We start from the raw sequence: 16125 nt of genomic DNA on the forward strand, positions 1-16125 counted from the left end.
AAGGCTGGATAGTATTCCCTTGTGGATATATACCACATTTTCTTTATCCAGTTGTTCACTGATGGACACTTAGATTGATTCCATATCTTGATTATTGTGAATAGTGCTGGAGTGAACATGGGTTTGCAGATATCTCTTCTGTGTACTTTTTTCATATTTTTTATATTCTTCATAATCTTGATTTTTATGTTTTCCTTTTTGATTTCATTTTAGCTGCACTGGGTGTTCAACAGCCATCACTCCTTGGAGCATCTCCTACCATTTACACACAGCAAACTGCATTGGCGGCAGCAGGCCTTACCACACAAACTCCAGCAAACTATCAGTTAACACAAACTGCTGCATTGCAACAACAAGCCGCAGCTGCAGCAGCTGCATTACAACAGGTAAATCTTTAATAGGTCTAATTATTTGATGTAGAAAACTTTATGAAATCTGAGTAGCTAGCATTGCTACCTTCATTTGATAGGTAGTGAAGAATTATATGTTTTTATTATGCTTATTTATTTTTCTGGTGATGAATGTTATATCTGACCAGCATATATAGGGAAGAATAGTTGGGCCAGGCATGGTGGCTCATGCCTGTAATGCCAGCATTTTAAGAGACTGAGGTGGGAGGATCGTCTGAGCCCGGGAATTTGAGACCAGCCTGGGCAACATGGTGAGACAGCGTCTGCAGAAAAAATGAGAATTAGCCAGCGTGGTGAAGGACGCATGTGGTCCCAGCTGCTTGGGAGGTTGAGGTGGGAGGATTGCTTGAGCCTTGGGAGGTTGAGGCTGCAGTGAACTGAGATTGCACCACTGCACTCTAGTCTGGGAGGCAGAGCAAAACCCTGTGTCCAAAAAAAAGAGTAGTTGAATAGTCAAAAATTTTAAGTCCTTAAATTGGGCCGTTCTTATACCTTAATTACGTGAATAAGATTTACTTCTTTTTGGATCCCGGAGTATAAGTAATCACAACTTTATTTAATTTAGATGAAGTTTCACTGTTCCAGAAAATTTATCTTTATTATTTTTATTTTTATTTATTTTTTTGTTTTATGAATCAATGCCATGCCAGAACAGAAAGTTTATGTTTAGTATAATTGTATGTATTTCTATGTATATCACTTTTTGAGAATGAATAAATTTAGTGTCTATTTTTCTTTGAAAAACATTTTTTTAATCTTTCAGCAATATTCACAACCTCAGCAGGCCCTGTATAGTGTGCAACAACAGGTTAGTTTATATTTTCCATGTTAAAAACTGATTTTAAAATAGCCATTTGCTCCAAAGTTCAATTGATAGAGAGTTTTATTTCTGTCAGCTACCTTAACATGCGATACGAATTTTTTGGGAGGGGCTGGAGTAAATCAGGTAGGAAAAAAGGAATGTCTACAAGGGTGAGGGAGATAGGAGGGTGGTCCTAACTACCCAAATCCTTAGTCTTTGTTGCATGTTTCTAAGAAAGTATGAGGAGGCTGGGCGCGATGGCTCACGCCTGTAATCCCAGCACATTGGGAGGCCGAGGCGGGCGGATCACCTGAGGTTGGGAGTTTGAGACCAGCCTGACGAACATGGAGAAACCCCATCTCTACTAAAAATACAAAATTAGCCGGGTGTGGTGGCGCAGGCCTGTAATCCCAGCTACTCAGGAGGCTGAGACAGGGAGGCTGAGGCAGGAGAATCGCTTGAACCCAAGAGGCGGAGGTTGTGGTGAGCCGAGATCATGCCATTATACTCCAGCCTGGGCAACAAGAGCAAAACTCCATCTCAAAAAAAAAAAAAAAAAAGGGTGCAGAGAATAATCTGGAAAGAACTGCCCTTCGGACTGTTATGCTCCTGTCTGGAACCTTTGGGCCAGGTCTGCTGAACTAGACCACATGTGAGAATGAAAGCTCCTTTTGCTACTTGAAACCTAAACCTTGTATAGGCTTTCAGCCTTTATTTATTTTTTTTATTTTTAAAAATTTTTGTCACATTAACACCTACTACAGCCTTTATTTCTTTAAAGGAGTAGGGCCCCCAGCCTCCTTTTTATTAATCAAATTGTGTATAGAAATCAAAATATTAAAATAGAGTTGTTCAGAATGGGAGAAAGCTGGCCTGGCACAGTGGTTCACGCCTGTAATCCAAGCACTTTGGGAGGCCAAGGCGGGAGGACCACTCGAGGTCAGGAGTTTGATACCAACTTGGCCAACATGGTAAAACCTTGCCTCTACTAAAAATACAAAAATTAGCTGGGCCTGGTGGTGCACACCTGCCAAAAATTAAACAGAAAGTGGAAGAAAGCCTCCCTTTATAGTTCACACTTCTATTCCTTAGGCACGTTTGAACAATATGGAAGCTCCTTATTTAGACTAAAAGCAAGTTTCATTGGCCCCTTTTCCTTAGACATATTCTCTAGGAACTGTCAAGGGAAGAGAGTTTGCCTTGCTGAAATATAGATATGCTTTAGCCTAAGCATGTCCCTGGAAAGGATTTGGGCTCATTCTTTTTTGAGACTGAGTTTCGTTTTTGTTACCCAGGCTAGAGTGCAATGGCACAATCTTGTCTCACTGCAACCTCTGCCTCCCGGATTCAAGCAATTCTCCTGCCTCAGCCTCCCGAGTAGCTAAGATTACAGGCGCACGCCACTAGGCCCGGCTAATTTTTTCTATTTTTAGTAGAGACGGGGTTTCACCATGTGTCAAACTCCTGACTTTGTGATCCACCCGCCTTGGCCTCCTAAAGGGCTGGGATTACAGGCATGAGGCACTGTGCCCGGCCTCATTCTTTTTTTTTGTGGCTGCAGAGGCTTCTTAATTCATAACTTCTTTGTCCCTAGATCCATGGCCCAGTTTAATCCTTGACTTAAGCCCCTTGAGGCTTCAGAAGCATTGCATTTTCCCAGAAGACCTCAGTATTTCACTAGTAATTGCTTTAAACTTCTTAAAAACTGACAAGAGATTGGTCTCAAATCAGATGTCTTGTTTTTAGAATACCTTCCAACTTATTTTAGTGCTTGTATGAAATACATTATTAAAGATGATAATGAGTGAGGCTGAACCTTGCAAAAATTGTGATACTCATTCTACTTTAAAAAATGGCACTACTTAACTGTTCTTAACTTACAGAAAAATAGTATTTTGATATGATTTAATCTCTAATCCATGTTGACCCCAGGTAAACTGAATGTTTTGAATTACAACCTCATACAGATTATTTTACCTTAGCCTAAGTCAAATTTATATTTCAGAATTTTGAAATTTCTCCTTTCATACTAATTCCTTTTACTTTCTGGTAGTAGTACACTTTGCTATTACAGAAAAACCATACGTCAGAGTATGTGGTCCTTCATGGTCTCTGTGCCTATGGCAAATTGTCTATCAACAGCGCTTCTCATTTTAGGTATATATCTATGAATTGGATCGATGACCAGTGATATTTTTTGAAACAAGTAGCATACTGATGATATTGAATTATTTCTGTAGCATGGTAATCTTCGCTTTTAGAGATTTTGTGGGGTTTTACTGTGGATGCTATTCCTAGGAAATAATAACAATAACAAAAAAATCAGGTTCTGTATTTTTATTAATAAAAGTAGTTAAGTGCCTATCATTGAGTGAGTTACTTATATATGAGGTCTGCAGTTGTTAGAAATAATTGTAGGAAATTTTATACCTAGTGATCTCTGTTACTTTTCACATTTTTCTTAATGATAAGATAACTGGGCTGGGTGCAGTGGCTCATGTCTGCAATCCTATCACTTTGGGAGTCCAAGTTAAGAGGATTGCTTGAGCTCAGGAGTTCAAGACTACCCTGGGCAACATAGTGAGACCTCGTTTCTGTTTAAAAAAATAAAAATAAGTAGAATAACTTATAGGAATTATTTATTTTATAAATCATCTATGAAGCAACAATTCTGATTGACCCTTTTCTCTGTGTGTTTATTTTTCTATTTTCAGTTACAGCAACCCCAGCAAACCCTCTTAACACAGGTTAGTTGGTATTACTTTATTTGTTTTGGATGCCTGAATGAACAGTAGACTAAAGCTTTATTCCTATTCTACTTTTTCTTTCAGAGTTTAGTTACTTGTTAGATTCACCTAATAATTTAGGAATATAATGCTAAATAAAGGTAGAAGTATGCTATTTTATCTTTGATGGTTTCTCATTGTAGGTTCAGCTGTGATACAGTTTGAATAAATACGAGGTTTTCTTTTATTTATTTATTTTGAGACAGAGCCTCCCTCTGTTGCCCAGGCTGGAGTGCAATGGTGCAATCTTGGCTCACTGCAACCTCTGCCTCCCGAGTTCAAGCGATTCTCCTCTCTCAGCTTCCTGAGTAGCTGGGATTACAGGCACCTGCCGCCATGCCCGGCTAATTTTTTTATTTTTAGTAGAGATAGGGTTTCACCATGCTGGCCAAGCTAGTCTCGCCTAAGGTCCTGACCACCTGCCTTGGCCTCCCAAAGTGCTGGAATTACAGGTGTGAGCCACCACGCGCGGCTGAGGTTTTATTTTAAACTTAATACTACTGACTTTTCATTAATACAGATTTTTGTAGTCGTCTTCTTTTGGAAAATTTCTGCACGTTATTTCCACTTTAGCAGGGAAAGTTATTGTGTGACATTATCTGCTTAATTTTTCAGCAACATTAAAAAGTTTTGAACTTTTGTTAGTGCTACCTTAGGCTTTGCATACTATTTATTATGCCTTTCACATACTCTTTTTCTATTTTTACAATCTTGAAAGTGTAAAAAGTGTTCTTAGCTTATAAACTATGTAAAAACAGCCTATAGGCTGTCTTTGGCCCATGGGTCATAGTTTGCTGATCACTGGTTAATACATAGAGTGAAATACTATGCAGCTATTAAAGTAAAACCTCTTTGTGTACTGATATGGAATGATATTCCAGATAATCTGAGGTAGAAGTAAAGATACAGTCTAGTATGTATTATATGCTTCCATTTATCTATATGCATATTCGAATAAAACATCTCTAGGAGGCTTTACACTAATAATTAGGACAGTGATTGCTTCAGGTTTAGGGAACTTCATAGCTGAGGAGCAGGGATAGGAGAGAAGCTTTTCACGGTATAACCTTTGGTACCATATTTTTAGTCTTGAATCTCTTACTTGTCTTTTAAAAATATACTTGAATTGAGCAATCAACCTGTTTTTATTAAAGAACTACAGTTGAGTAACACCTAACTCATATTTTCAATCATCAACAAAGTCGAATTTCCAAATTAAGTAGAAAAACTATAGAAGTTCTTTTGTTCAAATGCTATTTCCCTAAGTGTACCCATAACACATTACTAGTATCTTAAGATATTAAAGAAATTTCATGAGAAAATAATTTTGTGGTCAAAGTTTAAGGAATGCTGAGTTCCTTTACTAAGGACTTTCCTGAGCCTTTATTATGCTAGTATAGCTATTGTATTAGTAAGAACACTCATCTGAGGGATCTTGATGAAATAGGCTAAAAATAATTTATAGTTTAATTTTAGACCTGACTCTCAAGATATACATGTGTATCTTCTAACATAATATGAAAAGTTTAATATTCTGGGTTAGTTTTAAGTAGTCATACTGAGTTTTTAGATGATTTCAAATCATTGCCTTAATTTGATGTTGATTTTGTTTTATAGCCAGCTGTTGCACTGCCTACAAGCCTTAGCCTATCTACTCCTCAGCCAACAGCACAAATAACTGTATCATATCCAACACCAAGGTCCAGTCAACAGCAAACCCAGCCTCAGAAGCAGCGTGTTTTCACAGGGGTGGTTACAAAACTACATGATACATTTGGATTTGTGGATGAAGATGTATTCTTTCAGCTTAGGTAAACTTAATTAGGTCTTGTCACATGGCTTCTTGCATTTACCATAAAACACCTGTTTAGTTGTGGCAGAAATTATATGTATCCCAGGCTGGACACAGTCGTGCAATCTCAGTTGACTCACTGCAGCCTCTGCCTCCTGGGTTCAAGCAATTCTCTTGCCTCAGCTTTGGAGTAGCTGGGATGACAGGCATGCACCACCACACTCGGCTAATTTTGTATCTTTATTGGAGAATGGGAGTTCACCATGTCGGCCAGATTGGTCTTAAACTCCTGACCACAAGTGATCCACCCGCCTCAGCTTCCCAAAGTGCTGGGATTACAGGTGCCCGCCACCACACCTGGCTAATTTTTTTTTATTTTTAGTAGGGACGGGGTTTCACCATGTTGGTCAGGCTGGTCTCGAACTGCTGACCTTGTGATCCACCCATCTCAGCCTCCCAAAGTCCTGGGATTACAGGCGTGAGCCACCATGCTCGGCCCTTTTTATTTTATTTTTTGAAATGGGGTCTTGCTCTTTTGCCCAGGCTGGGGTCTAGAAGTGCCGTCATAGCTCACTGCAGCCTCAAATTCCCGGGTTCAAGGGATCCTCCTGCTTCAGCCTCTCAAGTAGCTGGGACTCTAGGTTCATGCTACCATGCCCAACTTTTTTTTTTTTTTGAGAGCAAATTTCGCTCTTGTTGCCCAGGTTGCAGTGCAGTCTCGGCTCACTGCAACCTCCACCTCCCGGCTTCAAAGGATTCTCCTGCCTCAGCCTCCTGAGTAGCTGGGATTACAGGTGCCCACCACCACGCCCAGCTAATTTTTGTATATTTAGTAGAGACAGGGTTTCACCATGTTGACCAGGCTGGTCTTGAACTTCTGATCTCAGGTGATCCACCTGCCTCAGCCTCCCAAAGTACTGGGATTACAGGCGTGAGCCACCACGCCTGGCAACTATTTTTTGTTTCCTTTTTCTTCAGATTTAGACATAAAGACTAATTTTTAAATTTTTTGTAGAAATGTGATCTCACAATATTGCCCAAGCTGGTCTTGAACTCTTGATCTCAAGTGATCCGTTTGGTTTTTAAAATTGCATTAGAGGCATGAGCCACTGTACCTGGCCGTCTACTTTTACTTTTTCTTATTTTTTTATTTTTAAAATTTTAATTAATTTATGTATTTTGAGATGGAGTATCACTCTGTTGCCCAGGCTGCAGTGCAGTAGTGCAATATTGGCTCACTACAACCTCTGCCTCCCAGGTTCAAGCGATTCTCCTGCCTCAGCCTCCCAAGTAGCTGGGATTACTCCTGCCACCACGCCCGGCTAATTTTTGTATTTTTAGTAGGGATGGGGTTTCACCATCTTGACCAAACTGATCTTGAACTCCTGACCTCATGATCCATCTGCCTTGGTCTCCCAAAGTGTTGAGATTACAGGCGTGAGCCACTGTGCCCGGCCTCTTTTATTATTATTACTTTTTTTGAGATGAGTCTCACTCTTGTCCAGGCTGGAGTGCAGTGGTGCGATATTAGCTCACTGCCACCTCCGCCTCTCGGGTACAGGTGACTCGTACCCAGCTAATTTTTGTATTTTTAGTAGAGATGGGGTTTCACCATGTTAGCCAGGCTGGTGTCGAACTGCTTAAGTGATCTGCCCACCTTGGCCTCCTAAAGTGCTGAGATTACAGGCGTGATCTACTGCTCCCATCCCCCAACTACTTTTTATTGTTATTTTATTTTATTTTATTTATTTATTTTTGTTTGAAACCGAGTCTCGTCTGTCACCGAGGCTAGAATGCAGTGGCTCACTGGAACCTCCACCACCCGGGTTCAAGTAATTCTCCTGCCTCAGCCTCTTGAGTAGTTGAGATTACAGGTGTGCGCCACCACGCTCGGCTAATTTTTATATTACTACTAGAGACAGGGTTTCACCATGTTGACCAGGGTGATCTTGAACTCCTGACCTCAAGTGACTTGCCCGTCTCAGCCTCCCAAAGTGCTGGGATTACAGGCATGAACCACCGCACCCAGCCTCATCTTTTAAAAGAGCTTTCCAGGCTTCCGTTTCTGATATAGTTTACTGTTTATTTTTTTTGAAATACAGTTTAAAGTACTAACTATGTAAATCATTTTGGGGAGAAATCTATTTTAATTGTATTTATATTTAACTTTTTTTTTTCTTTTTTTTACAGTGCTGTCAAAGGGAAAACCCCCCAAGTAGGTGACAGAGTATTGGTTGAAGCTACTTATAATCCTAATATGCCTTTTAAATGGAATGCACAGAGAATTCAAACACTACCAAATCAGGTACAGAAAATACTGAGTTAGGTATTGTAGAAGCTTGGTAAGTGAGTCTTCTAATTCACAAAGTTTTTTTTTTCTTCTTATTTCATTTTTTAATTGAAGAATCAGTCGCAAACCCAGCCGTTACTGAAGACTCCTCCTGCTGTACTTCAGCCAATTGCACCACAGACAACATTTGGTGTTCAGACTCAGCCCCAGCCCCAGTCATTGCTGCAGGCACAGATTTCAGCAGCTTCTATTACACCACTATTGCAGACCCAACCACAGCCCTTATTACAGCAGCCTCAGCAGAAAGGTATCTTTGCTTTTGTTTCAGACGAATATGTAACTTTTTAGTTGTTAATATAACTATGCTTTTAATTTCAAAAATAGGCAGGGATTTCAAGAAAACTTGAAGCCTAAAGAATCCTGAATAGGACACATCTACTTCCATAGCTATGTGGAAGTATTTTTTTTTTTCTCTTAATGATAAGAAATTAAAAGATACACCCTTGTGGACTTAAATATCAAAACTATTAAATTACTTATTAAACCATACCACATCAAATGAATTTGCTGAGTTTTAAGTTTTTTTGCCAATTGATTGTTTGAAACTCTAGATGTGTTCTTTTTCACTCTGTCACCCAGGCTGGAGTGCTGCAATCTGGGCTCACTGCAACCTCAGCCTCCCAGGTTCAAGCTATTCTCCTGCCTCAGCCTCCCAAGTAGCTGGGACTATAGGCATGTGCCACCATTCCTGGCAAATTTTTGTATTTTTAGTAGATACAGGGTTTCTCCACGTTGGCCAGGCTGGTCTCGAACTCCTGACTTCAAGTTTTCCACCCACTTCGGCCTCCCAAAGTGCTAGGATTACAGGCATGAGCCACCGCACCCGATCCAGATGTGTTCTTATAAAAACAGTGTTTAAAATAATACATAGGTCTGGGTGTGGTGGCTCACACCGTAATCCCAGCACTTTTGGAAAAATACAAAAGTTAACTGGCTCGTGGTGGCAGGCGCCTGTAACCACAGCTACTCTGGAGACTGAGGCAGGAGAATCACTTGAACCCAGGAGGCAGAGGTCACAGTTAGCCCAGATCACGCCATTGCACTCCAGTCTGGGTGATAACAGCGAAACTGTCTCAAAAAAAGAGAGAAAAAGATGACAGTTAGCCTTAGCTTAAAGAAGCCTACTTAATTGGCATTAAAAAGTGTAATTGTGACATGTTCTTTTTTTTTTGAGGCAGGGTTTTTCTCTGTCACCAAGGCTAGAGTGCAGTGGTGTAATCTTGGCTCACTGCAACCTCCGCCTCCCCAGCTCAAGTGATCCTGCTACCTCAGCTTCCTTGAGTAGCTGGGATTACAGGTGCACGCCACCCTGCCAGCCTAATTGTTATATCTTTTGTAGAGACGGGGTTTCACCATGATGTCCAGGCTGCATTTTCTTTTTTGGAGACAAGGTATCGGTCTGTCACTCAGGCATGGGTGCAGTGGTGTGATTTCAGCTCACTGCAGCCTCGACCTCCTGGCCTTAAGCAATCCTCCCGTCTCAGCCCCCCTCTAATTTTTGTACTTTTTTGTAGAGACAGGGTTTTGCCATGTTGCCCGAGCTGGTCTTGAACTCCTGGAGTCAAGTAATCTGCCTGTCTTGGCCTCCGAAAGTGCCGAGATTACAGGTGTGAGACACTGCTCCCAGCCTGCATTTTCTTTGTTTTTTTTTTTTTTTTTTGAGACGGAGTCTTGCTCTGTGCCCCAGGCTGGAGTGCAGTAGCGCGATCTCCGCTCACTGCAAGCTCCGCCCCCCTGGGTTCACGCCATTCTCCTGCCTCAGCCTCCAGAGTTGCTGGGACTACAGGCGCCCGCCACCTCGCCCGGCTAATTTTTCTTGTATTTTTAGTAGAGACGGGGTTTCACTGTGTTAGCCAGGATGGTCTCGATCTCCTGACCTCGTGATCCGCCCGTCTCGGCCTCCCAAAGTGCTGGGATTACAGGCTTGAGCCACCGCGCCCGGCCTGCATTTTCTTTGTTATTGTAGATGATGATACATAGCAAAATGACAGATTACAGTGTAATGAGTTATTTAATGAACACCTATGTAATCACTGCTCAGGTCAAAAAAATACAACATTGTGTCTGGTAGCAGGGCAGTGGCTCACACCTGTAATCCCAGCACTTTGGGAGACTGAGGTGGACGGATTGCTTGAGCTCAGGAGTTCGAGATCAGCCTGGGCAACATGGTGAGACTCCATCTCTACTAAAAATCCAAGAAATAGCCAGGCGTGATGGTGTACACAGGCTGATGTGAAAGGATCACTTGAGCCCAGCGGGCGGAGGTTGCAGTGAGGCAAGATTGCACAACTGCACTCCAGCCTGGGTGACAGAGCAAGACCCTGTCTCACAAATTGCACAACAACCATTTGTAACTCATTTTCTTGTATGCATCCTTGTTTGGTTTCGAACATAATGTGTGATTCTACTTTTATGACATTTTGTGTGTCAGACTCTTTTTTTTTTTTGAGATGGAGTTTTGCTCTTGTTGCCCAGGCTGGAGTGCAATGGTGCGATCTTGGCTCACCGCAACCTCTGCCTCCCAAGTAGCTGGGATTACAGGTGTCCGCCAACATGCCCAGCTAATTTTTTGTATTTTTAGTAGAGACGAGGTTTCACCCTGTTGGCCAGACCAGTCTCAAACTCCTGACTTTCAGGTGATCCACTCCCCTCAGGTTCCCAGAGTGCTGGGATTACAAGCATGAGCCACCATGCCTGGCTTATTCATCCTTCTTACTGCATCCAATTCTTGCTTTATGTTAGGTCTTTTCTTTTTTTACTGTGGCCTCATGGGTTTTTTAATTTATCCTTTGTTTTATATTCAGTTGTTTTATTATTTTGATGGAGTCTTGCTGTGTCTCCAAGGCTGTAGTGCAGTGGCATGATCTCAGTTCACTGCAAGCTCCGCCTCCCAGGTTCACGCCATTCTCCTGCCTCAGCCTCCCAAGTAGCTGGGATTACAGGCGCCTGCCACCACGCCCGGCTAATTTTTTATTTTTTATTTTTTTAGTAGAGATGGGGTTTCACCATGTTAGCCAAGAGGGTCTTGCTCTCCTGACCTCGTGATCTGCCCACCTTGGCCTCCCAAAGTGCTGGGGTTACAGGCGTGAGCCACCGCACCCGGCTTCTCCTGTGCCAGTTTTACAATTCCCCATGGAGTATTTCTTAAAGGAGATGTCCCAGTGAGGGTGTTCCAAAATTGAAAGCTCCCTATATGTTTCTGGGATGACAGGGACATGAAAAGGGAGATGAGCATAACAATGCATAAGAATCCTACTGACATACACATTTTTCCATTCATAATAAAAATCAGACCATACTGAACTAATTTTTTAGGAAACATAGTAGTGGAGAGATTTTTTTCCTGCTACAAACTGCAGAGCAGTAATTCAGATGATCACCATACTAGGCTTCCTACTAGGAGTTAATATCATTGTCATAGACCAGCATCAGAAAACTGTTCTAGTGGAGAGGTGTGGGATCCCATATATCATGTTATCAGTTGGGAAGAATGAAATTATTTGTGCTTGTGTTTATTTTCTGTGATGTGTAATAGTTCTGTCTACTTTAGAGATGTTTAATGTGAATCATTTTACTGAGGTTGAGCAACTTTTTTTTTTTTTTTTTTTTTTTTTTTTTTTTTTTTGAGGCAGTCCTGCATCATCGCCCAGGCTGGAGCCTGCCGTGGCGCCCGTCGACCACTGCAAGCTCCGCCTCGGGTTCCGCGCCATTCTCCCGCCTCCCAGCCTCCGAGTAGCTGGGACTACAGCCCGCCACCACGCCCGGCTAGTTTTTGTATTTTAGTAGAGCCGGGGTTTCACCATGTTAGCCAGGATGGTCACCGATCTCCTGACCTGGGAGTCCACCGCCCTCGGCCTCCCAAAGTGCTGGGATTACAGGCTTGAGCCACCGCGCCCGGCCAAGGTTGAGCAACTTTTAAAGAAAAACACATTTTTTAGTCTTTATGACGTGATCAGATGTTGAAAGGGGGAATGAGTATTTTAATCTGTGTTGTAAAGGACTTAGTTACTTGTTCTAGTTACTCTGTCTAAAATACTTACAACTTTACATATATTATACATCTTTCCATAAATTAAGTGTGCATTGTAGTAAAGAAGGTAAATTTGCACTATTCCTACCTGAAAATATTTATACTATTTCAAAATGAAATTGTTGATTTTCAATATTGGGAAGAATTCGTCAAGATAGTGCCCTACCTGGGCAACAGAGGGAGACCCCGTCTCCTCAAAGAAATTTTTTAAAAAATTAGCTGGTTTGGCGAGGCGCTGGTGGCTCAAGCCAATCCCAGCACTTTGGGAGGCGAGGCGGGTGGATCCACGAGGTCAGGAATCGAGACCATCCTGGCTAACAGTGAAACCCGTCTCTACTAAGAAATACAAAATAGCGAGGCGGTGGCAGCGCCTGTAGTCCCAGCTACTCTGGAGGCTGAGGCGAGGAGAATAGGCGTGAACCGGGGAGGCCCGGAGCTGCAGTGAGCTGAGGTCGGGCCACTGCACTCCAGCCTGGGGCACGACAGTCTTGAGACTCCGTCTCAAAAAATTAGCTGGTTTTAGTGGTGCATGCCTATGTCCCAGCTGCTTTGGATGTTGAGATGGGAGGATTGCTTGAGCCTGGGAGGTGAGGCTGCAATGCCATGATTGCGTCCTACTGCACTCCAACTGGGGCAATAAGAGTGGGAGGCCTGTGTCTCAAAAAAAGGTAATTTTTTTTTTTTTTTTTTTTTGAGACAGGTGTTGCTCTGTCACCCAGGCAGTGCAGTGGCCCCGGACTCTCAGCTCACTGCAAGCTCCTCCTCTGAGTTCCGCACATGATGCCTCAACCTCCCAACTGGGACTTCTGGCTCCACTCACTGGCCGGCGGATTACAACATTTTTTGAAGTAGAGCCGGGGAGTTTCACCTGTGCTCAGGACTGGTCTCCCGATCTCTGTTTGTCCCGCCACGTCTCGGCCTCCAAAATCTCAGAGATGAAGCAATTTCCCTTTAAACACAGTATCTGGCCCTTCTGTAAGCCCAGGTTGGAGTTTAGTAGCACGATCTCAGCTCACTGCAACCTCTGCCTTCCAGGTTCAAGTGATTCTCCTGCCTCAGCCTCCTGAGTAGCTGGGATTACAGGAACGCGCCACCACGCCTGGCTAATTTTTTTGTATTTTTAGTAAAGACGGGATTTCACCATATTGGCCAGGCTAATCTCGAACTCCTGACCTCGTGATCCGCCCGCCTCTGCCTCCCAAAGTGCTGGACTTACAGGTGTGAGCCACCGTGCCTGACCTGACAGTACCTATTCTTTTTTTTTTTTTTTTGAGATACAGTTTTGCTTCTGCCCCCCAGGCTAGAGTGCAGTGGTACGATCTCAGCTCACTGCAGCCTCGTCTCTTGGGTTCAAGCGATTCTCCTGCCTTAGGCTCCTGATTAGCTGGTATTACAGGCACCCACCACCACTCCCAACTAATTTATGCATTTTTAGTAGAGACGGGGTTTCACCATGTCGGCCAGGCTGGTCTCAAACTCTTGACTTCAGGTGATCCACCCACCTTGGCCTCCCAAAGAGCTGGGATTACAGGCATGAGGTACTGCACCCAGCCAGTACCTATTATTTGAAAATATATATTAACAGGCCAACTTTGAAAAAACAATTTTAGTGACTCTCAGTTATTTAACTTTGTTCATCTAATTTTATCAGGTACTTTTGAACTTTGTTTAGACACGCTAAACATTTTTTTCTTTTATCATTTAAAGCTGGTTTATTGCAGCCTCCTGTTCGTATAGTTTCACAGCCACAACCAGCACGACGATTAGATCCCCCATCCCGATTTTCAGGAAGAAATGACAGAGGGGATCAAGTGCCTAACAGAAAAGATGATCGAAGGTATATTTTCTAAAGTATACTGTGGATGGTGGCAATGGTTGTACAACAATGTAAGCATAGTTAATGCCACTGAACTATGTGCTTATAATATAAAATTTTAAAATGCTGAATTTTGTGTTATGTCTATTTTACTACAAATTTTAAAAAGTTAAACAAATATACTGTGGAATCTTGCTTATATTACCTACTCTACTTCGTTGAAGAGCTTTTCCATAATATTAGAAATATTAGTAATTTTAGAAAAATTTGCTTTCAGTCGTGAGAGAGAGAGAGAAAGACGTAGATCGAGAGAAAGATCACCTCAGAGGAAACGTTCCCGGGAAAGATCTCCACGAAGAGAGCGAGAACGATCACCTCGGAGAGTTCGACGTGTTGTTCCACGCTACACAGTTCAGTTTTCAAAGTTTTCTTTAGATTGGTAGGTTATTCCCCACCCATTGTTTTCTTGAGTTACTAATTTCGTATAATTTGACAGAATATGTTACAGAGATATTTTTCTTGCAACATTGATTTCCCGACAGTTAGTGTTCTTCATGTAAGCGCAGAAATGCAATTTGAAATAACTTAATTCTCTACAATGCTGCATTATTTTTATATCCCCATGAAGGAAATCAACTGGTATTGAAAAAGACAGCCCCTCAAGGAAATTCCTTTGTCATAAAGTTATTCCCCTAAAGTTAGAATCAGTTAAGATCTAGACTTACTGATAACTTGAAGATCATGTATAGTCCATTGTATGTGATGAGGCAATAATACAGTAGTAAACCAATTATTTCAAGTTTAGCTGTGGCAGTGTCGTATAATAGAAACATAGATATGCATATATACTCACATACATAATGTATTCACATGTATAGTGTATGCGTATGTATATACATAAATATTCACCCTTTGAATCAGAAGTCATGACAAATTACCAGGAGTTTCTTTTTCTTTCTTTCTTTTTTTTTTTTTTTGAGACTCTGTCACCCATGCTGGAGTGCAGTGTCGTGATCTCAGCTCACTGCAGCCTCCACTTCCTGGGTTCAAGCTATTCTCCTGCCTCAGCCTCCCTAGTAGCTGGGATTACAGGTCCTCAGCACCACACCCAGCTAATTTTTGTATTTTTAGTAGGGATGGAGTTTCACCATGTTGGCTAGGCTTGTTTCGAACTCCTAACCTCAAGCGATCCACCTGCCTCGCCCTCCCAAAGTGCTGGGATTACAGGTATGAGTCACTGTACCTGGCCAATTTACCAGGAACTTCTGATGTTTACCTGCAAAAAAAAAAAAAGGTAATATTAACTAGCAGAATTATTGTGAGGTTTAGTTCATGTATCCAAAGGACTTAACCCATTGTGTGGCAGTTGTATAGTCTCAGAAATTAATGGTGGGTTGTGGTGGCAACTTAGGTAATAGATGAATAGGTGGAAAAAAAACAAATTGACCATAAAACAGGAAAATCATTAAAAACTGCGTTCAAGGCTGTTGAGCTAAAAGCAGATAGCTGTATGCAATGCAGTGGCCTAAGATGATATTATTACATTTAAACAGAGTGATAATTACCATTCATAATACTTGCCTATCAGTGGTTAAAATTTCTGTATGTTCAGTTCTAGATTTAGTAACCCAGTGAATTTTAGTCAAGCTACTTAATGCCAAGAAAATTTTGCTTGGTGACTTTGCTTAATTATGTTACGTAGTTGGTGTTCATTTACTCTTCCTTATGGTCAAATCAGCACCTACTTCTTTTTTTGTTTTTTTCTTCGAGATGGAGTTTCGCTCTTGTTGCCCAGGCTGGAGAGCAATGGGGCGATCTTGGCTCACAGCAACCTCTGCCTCCCGGGTTCAAGCAATTCTCCTGCCTTAGCCTCGCGAGTAGCTGGGATTACAGGAATGCGCCACCACACCCGGCTCATTTTGTGTTTTTAGTAGAGACAGGGTTTCACCATGTTGGCCAGGCTGATCTCAAACTCCTTGCCTCAGGTGATCCAATCGCCTCAGCCTCCCAAAGTGCTGAGATTACAGGCGTGAGCCACCATGCCTGGCCCAGCAACTACTCTTCATTTACACTAGTTTTCTTCTTATAACTGTTTACTGTTATACTTAAAAATCTGTAGTCTGCATATTTCAGAGAAAC

At 42.0% G+C, this 16125-nt stretch overlaps 1 protein-coding gene across 1 annotated transcript in view; it reads left to right on the plus strand.

Moving 5' to 3' along the window:
- Nucleotides 1-16125, plus strand: part of CCAR1 (cell division cycle and apoptosis regulator 1) — a 76912-nt gene that overhangs the window by 19431 nt on the left and 41356 nt on the right. Inside the window, 8 exon segments of the mRNA XM_031652234.1 lie at nucleotides 214-386; nucleotides 1174-1218; nucleotides 3927-3959; nucleotides 5616-5809; nucleotides 7981-8095; nucleotides 8195-8387; nucleotides 13878-14007; nucleotides 14264-14425. Of these exon segments, the coding sequence (XP_031508094.1) occupies nucleotides 214-386; nucleotides 1174-1218; nucleotides 3927-3959; nucleotides 5616-5809; nucleotides 7981-8095; nucleotides 8195-8387; nucleotides 13878-14007; nucleotides 14264-14425 (1045 nt within the window).

This window comes from Papio anubis, chromosome 11 (genome assembly GCF_008728515.1).
Source record: "Papio anubis isolate 15944 chromosome 11, Panubis1.0, whole genome shotgun sequence".
In the NCBI taxonomy this organism is placed as follows: Eukaryota; Metazoa; Chordata; class Mammalia; order Primates; family Cercopithecidae; genus Papio; species Papio anubis.